This window comes from Oncorhynchus tshawytscha, linkage group LG07 (genome assembly GCF_018296145.1).
Source record: "Oncorhynchus tshawytscha isolate Ot180627B linkage group LG07, Otsh_v2.0, whole genome shotgun sequence".
Lineage (NCBI taxonomy): Eukaryota > Metazoa > Chordata > Actinopteri > Salmoniformes > Salmonidae > Oncorhynchus > Oncorhynchus tshawytscha.
Genome location: NC_056435.1, coordinates 64,690,501 through 64,697,338, shown reverse-complemented (window position 1 = coordinate 64,697,338; position 6,838 = coordinate 64,690,501). Strand labels below are relative to the sequence as shown.

Genomic DNA, 6,838 nt, shown 5'->3' with positions numbered 1-6,838 from the left:
ATTTTCCTTTTTGCAAGGGCACTACTGTCCCTGGCTGTGTGGAAAATAATCCGCTGAGACTATGTGCCACAAAATGAGTAACAAAACCTGGGCAGACAATTACAAGTAATCAGTATCAAGTCGCTTCCTGAGTGTTGAGGCTCCACGTCAAGTCAAGTTATTTTACTTTCTATCAAATGAAGTCTCAAGTCATAAAATGTGTCAAAGCCATGTGACTCGCGACTCTTGCGCAAAAAATAATAATTGTGTTTCACTTTCTATGTTCCCGTAAGAACCCATTCAGAGCGTACATTATATTATTATCATGCATGTGTACCAGTATCTGTTTTAAATGTGTATAATTGAGTTATGAAACCAAAATATAAATTAGATGTTATTTTGAGTTTTGTGCTATCCGGGCTCCTTGGGATGTCCCTACTCTTACCCTAGCCCCTAACCTTAACTAAAGGCTTACCTAACCTGTACACTATCCTTCACCCTTGCCTTAACCATTTTAAATCCACGATAGCAAGGTCCGTTATTTTGAGTGACTGAATGAATGACACACGGTGGTTTTAACGGGGACACACTGTTCACGTAACTTCGATAGCAACTACGAACGGAAGTGATTTTCGTAGCAGGTTAGGAGAGCATTTTCGCAAACCGTAAACCTTTTCCTGAATTTCACTTAATTATCCTAACCTGTTATGGAAATTCTCCTAACATATGCTACTAAGAAGTTACTTCCGGACATAGCTTATCTCGAAGTGGCGTGTAAAGAGCGCTTCTCGCTTTTAACGGGTTCACACGAGTGCGTCGTCACTTCCTGTAACTCGCGGATAAAGACGGACCTGGCAGCACCTAGTTTGGGAGCTTCGCGGGTCAATTTTTTGAGTTTGTTTGGCGTGATCCGACTTACATCGGAGCCATCAGAACTGCAATCATGGTAAGGCTTTATTCTGGACTCAATTGAAGTATGATCTACGTGTTTTATGATATATTTTAGTTTTTTTATTCGGTGGAAACTTTCTGTTCTCTGTCCCGGTGATGAACGTCAGTGCAACGTAGGCGTGTAGGCCTTTGTTTCACTCTTAGCTTATAAGACTACAATGGCTAACTAGCTACATTCGCCACTTGAAACAAATTGCATACGGTATGTTCCTGTTGTAATGTGCTTTTGCATACAGTACAGTTTTGACCAGCACGTCCATGCGAAACTAAACCCTGGCCGTAGTTGACCATGACCAGAACTTGTTTAGGTAACATAGCTAGCTAACGCTAGTTGGTTGGCTGCATGCTCATACATGGCTTCATTCATGTTAGGCTCCAAGCCCGCCAATGTTATCATGATTGTATGTTGCTATCGAAATGTCCACCTGACAATTTACCTCTTATCGTGGCGAAAGTGCCGCTTGTCTGTCTGCTAGTCCCTTTTTTGGGGGTAGCTAGCGGCACTTGGCTAATATATTCAATCTAGGACTACCTAGTTTTCTAGTTGCTACAATCAAGGCTCGTTTTTGTTCTGAACATAATCTAAGTTAAGAATTTATTAAATTCCATGACGGCAATGATTGCTAATCAGTGGGTAACTTGGATAAATTTGATCTGTCAGTGATGCTCATTTGAGCTGAATCTGATGCTGTAACTAATTGAAGCAGGATTACTCTGAGGTTTGTCAATTCATATAGTATTGCACATTTCGCATAAATTGATTTATGCCTAATTTTTTTCAGACTGTTGGAAAGAGTAGTAAGATGCTGCAACACATCGACTTCAGGATGCGGTGCATCCTGCAGGACGGTCGGATCTTCATCGGGACTTTCAAAGCCTTTGACAAACACATGAACCTCATCTTGTGTGACTGCGACGAGTTCAGAAAGATCAAGTAAGTAATGTTTTTTTGTTAAGAACAATCAGTAATTGCTTTTGGATCTCTATCATTACATCTGCCGCTTTCAAACAGGGCAGGCTTAGAACGGCAGAAGTAACATTTGTGTGTACTATTGGATGAACAGTGACTTAAAATGAGTTTTGTTAAATCTGTATTCCTTTCCAGACTCAAAGGTAAAAAATATATTTTGATTTAATCCATACTCTCCCCTTGACAGGCCCAAGAATTCTAAACAGCCTGAGCGTGAAGAAAAGAGGGTACTGGGCCTGGTGCTGCTCAGAGGAGAGAATCTGGTCTCCATGACAGTGGAAGGACCCCCTCCCAAAGATGTAAGCCATTCCGCACCACCTGTAGGTTTTCTGTAGTGTAAATGCTCAGTGTCTGTCATAATGAAGGCATTTTTATCAGCCATTGGGGTTTCCTACTCAATGGGTGGCTTACTTGGATCATTGTGAGAGGTTTACAAGTTACTTTGTTCTGTGGCAGTGATGATCATTTTAGCTGAACCTGATGCTGAAACCAATTGAAGCAGGATTACTCTGAGCCCAGAGCGGTTTAATCATCTGCGATTTAACTGTACTTAGAAATTCATAGGTGTGTTATCTGACTTAGTGTTGCCCCCCCTTTCAGACTGGCATTGCCCGTGTGCCCCTGGCTGGTGTGGCAGGAGGCCCAGGAGTTGGCAGGGCAGCTGGCAGAGGCGTCCCTGCCGGAGCACCCATGCCCCAGGCACCTGCAGGCCTCGCTGGGCCGGTCAGAGGAGTAGGAGGCCCCTCGCAACAGGTACGGCCAAGGTCTCGGGTCACACGTTTTCTCTTATCCCATCTGCATCTCAGTGAAAACAAAAGATTGATAATGGCTATATGGTGGATGATTACTGGGGATTAGCTTGCAGCTTTTCAGTTTTTGAAGTTCTAAAAGGGTGAAAATGTGGTTATTTTTCAGGGGAGGCATTTCATTTGAGTTGAAGCTCATTGAAGCAGGATTTCCAAAGATTTTTCTGTAATTAAAATTCTTGGATGGGTACTGTTTGCTTACATCCAAACCTATAAAATATTGTTTTCTTGATAGAACACTGCTTGGCAAACTGAAAATTCCAAAACCAATATATTTAGCAGTATCGGTTTTGTTTGCTGAAAGTCATGGTAAAGTGCATAGAAATTATCATGTGCTTTAAAACAGCACAATCTTCTCTGCTGCATCTGAGCGGAGATCATAATGTAGAGTTTTGTATAATTGCACAAGTTTGATTACACAAGTTCAGTATTAATCTGTCTCCAGAGTTTATCTGAGTTGGGGCCTTGGAACTACGCATTTTGGTTTGTTAAATATGGTGCCTTGACCCCCTCCCAAGGTAATGACCCCACAGGGTAGGGGAACGGTCGCTGCAGCAGCAGCTGGTGCCACCCTCGCTGGTGCCCCCACACAGTACCCACCAGGCAGAGGAGGACCCCCTCCCATGGGCCGTGGTGCACCCCCCCCAGGTAAGGACTCAATCACAACGGCTGCCTAGCTTCATTTGCAGTGGAAAGTAGACTTTTGTTCTGTTGCAGTGATGATTGATCATTTGAGCTGAACTTGATGCTGAAACATTACATCAGCAGGATTACTCTGAGCCCAGAACATTCACTTAACTTCGTATGATCAACATTTGTATTTAGGAAGTGGGTATTTATGCTTACATTAATTTAATGACTAGGATTAACATAATCTATGCTTTACCCACTATAGGTATGATGGGCCCTCCCCCAGGCATGAGGCCTCCCATGGGTCCTCCAATGGGAATGCTCCCTGGCCGTGGAGGTCCAATGGGCATGCCCCCTCCCGGCATGAGGCCACCACACCCAGGCATGAGAGGTGAGGGTGACTTTCTTTCAGGATTCTGAGTAAAGTTGATGTTTGTCTGTGTTTAGTCAGCTGAATTCTGTTATTTTTCTTAATTATTGGCGAAAGGTCTGTTTGGTTAAAAGACCAATTAGTGGCAAAAGATCAGAATTAAGCTGTCTGTGTAAACGCAGCCTTTGAGACATTGGTTCTGTTGTGGTGATGATTTTCATTAGAGCTGAACCTGATGCTGATGAAGCTCATTGAAGCAGGATTACTCTGAGCCCAGAACCATGAACTCAGACTGAGTTTTCTCTCTTTGGTGACTTGATGTTAAAATGAGTTAATCCTTCATTATTCAAGCCATGGCACTGTTTAACTAATCCTGAATATTCTCTTTCCAGGCCCACTACCCCCAGGAATGCGTCCTTCCAGACCTTGAGTCTCCCCACTGGACTGTCTTAAGTGTAATCCCTACAAAATCCTTCTCTTTAGGCTCCTGTATAGTTTGAATTTTGTAACTTTGTTTTGATTTTTTTTAATAAAGTGTCATGGACGATTTGTTTTAATGTTGGCCTCTGACTTGCTATGCAGATTAAAGTGAGTATTGATGCCGTGTTTGGCTGAAGCGCATGCGCGTTGCGGGTGATTTGTTGAACAGACAATATGGTCTTAAATGCAAGGACAAGCTAATTTAATTTATTATCAATCCACCATGCTCTCAATGATTAAGATGGCCAGGTCTCTAATTTCTTTGTCTTGATGGATCAGACTATTGGGCCAGTTTCCTGAATTTTTTTTTTTTTTTTTTCTGATCTACCAAGTGGCATGATGGACTGCTGTTCACAGCTAGGGAGGGGTAATGGCATTATTGTGTCATTTTAACTGATGCTTGTCTGACAGATCTTTCCACAATTACTTGGGTGGAAATTGGCAGTTGACTATTGGTCTAAAAGTATGAGCATGTTTCTGAAACTGAACCATAAATACATTCACCTGTGGTGGGGAACTAGTTTTGCCTGGGATGTATTGGTTGAGTACTTTCATGATCACATTAAGTGGTTCCCTACCACCAACTGGAAGGTTCATCTGCCCTGTGTACCCCCATGGTTGCATTTTAACATTAAGTTTATGGTCTTAAGTACCTACCTGTGGATAGGCCTAGTACCCCCTGGTTGGGAATCATTGGATACTTGGTATTGCCAAACAATTATATTGGGGGCACTGAAGCCACCATGTCTCAATCTTAACACTAACCATTTAATATTTTGGAATGTAGAGAAATGTATGTCTACATTTATTTTAGATACAATGCATACTTATGTTGAGCTAAGCATACAAATACTTTAAACTGCCCTTAAAGTGTATAGATATCACGAGTGCTAATGTCTCCAAAAAATACTGATTCATGTCATTTTATCCATAACAGTCTAATTGAATTACTGTAAATTTCTTATAGAGGACTGGCCCTACTGGGGTGTGCCAGTATTACTGACCAGTGGCTTCAAAGCCTCAATGGCCAGTAGATGGCATAAACAATTCAAAGGTCTCAATTATTCAGACCCCTTGACTTTCTCCACATATTACTTTTCAAAAAAATGAATCGATCTGCACACAATACCCCATTATGACAACAGGTTCAAACATTTCTGCAAACATTTTAAATATAGATGGAAATATCACATTTACATACTGTATCTCAAGTTTGGTCAGCTACTCAAGGGTTTTCAAATATTATTTTCTGCATTATAATAGTGAAGACAAACTACGGAATCATGTAGGAGCCAGAAAGTGTTAAATCAAAATATATTTTATATTGTAGATTCTTCAATGTAGACACCCTTTGCATTGATGACCGCTTCACACATTCTTGGCATTCTCTTAACCATCTTCACCTGGAATGCCTTTCCAACAGCCTTGAAGGAGTTACCACATATGCTGAGCTCTTGTTAGCTGCTTTTCACTCTGCGGTCAAACTCATCTCAATTGGGTTGAGATTGGGGGCTTGTGGAGGCCAGGTCATCTAATGCAGCACTCAATCACTCTCCTTGGTCAAATAGCCCTTACTCAGCCTGGAGGTGTGTTGGGTCAGTGTCCTGTTGAAAAACATATTCTAATTAAGTCAGACACCAGCAAAGCACCATCACACCTCTGCCAGGCTTCACCGTGGGAACCACACATGTAGAGATAATCTGTTCAGTTACTGTGTGTCTCACAAAGACACAGCAGTTTGAACCAAAAATCTCAAATTTGGACTCATCAGACCAATGGGCAGATTTCCACTGGTCTAATGTCCATTGCTCATGTTTCTTTGCCCAAGCGAGTCACATCTTCTTATTGGTGTCCTTTAGTAGTGGTTTCTTTGCAGCAATTCTTGGTCTTCTGTATACCAACCCTACCTCGTCACAACAAACGCATTAAGAAGGAAAGAAAGTTAACTTTTAACAAGGCACAACTGTTAATTGAAATGGAAAGCTGTCAAGGTAAAGGGTGGCTACTTTGAATAATAGAAAATATATTTTGATTTGTTTAACACTTTTTTGGTTACTACAGGATTCCATATGTGGTATTTTATGGTTTTGATGTCTTCCCTATTATTATACAATGTAGAAAATAACAAAAATTAAGAAAAAACATGGAATGAGTCGGTATCCAAACATTTACTCAGTACTTTGTTGAAGCAACTTGTTAGCGATTACAGCCTTGAGTCGTCTTGGGTATGACACTACAAGCTTGGCACACATGTCTTTGGGTAGTTTCTCCCATTCTTTTCTCCAGATCCTCTCAATCAATGTCTTGACTGTATTTTTGGTTGTTGTCCTGTTAGAAGGTACATCTTTGCCCTAGTCCCTGCCGCTGAAATACACCCCCACAGCATGCCACTGCCACCACTATGCTTCACCGTGAGGATGGTGCCAGGTTTGCTCTAGATGTGACGATTGACTTTCAAGCCAAAGAGTTCCATCTTGGTACCATAAAACCAGAGAATCTTGTTTCTCATGGTCTGAGAGTCCTTTAAGTACCTTTTGGCAAACTCCAAGCAGGCTGTCATGTGCCTTTTACCGAGGTGTGGCTTCTGTCTGGCCACTCTACCATAAAGGCCTGATTGGTGGAGTGCTGCAGAAATGGATTTCTTTCTGGAAG

At 41.8% G+C, this 6,838-nt stretch overlaps 1 protein-coding gene across 1 annotated transcript; it reads left to right on the top strand.

Moving 5' to 3' along the window:
• The first annotated feature begins 766 nt into the window (after nucleotides 1-766).
• On the top strand, nucleotides 767-4,325 carry snrpb (small nuclear ribonucleoprotein polypeptides B and B1). Its single transcript, XM_024428075.2, has 7 exons — nucleotides 767-925; nucleotides 1,713-1,864; nucleotides 2,088-2,199; nucleotides 2,501-2,653; nucleotides 3,225-3,354; nucleotides 3,602-3,727; nucleotides 4,099-4,325. Exons 1-7 carry the CDS (start codon nucleotides 923-925, stop codon nucleotides 4,134-4,136), a joined length of 714 nt encoding a protein of 237 aa, XP_024283843.1. The 5' UTR covers nucleotides 767-922; the 3' UTR covers nucleotides 4,137-4,325.
• Nucleotides 4,326-6,838: the final 2,513 nt, after the last annotated feature.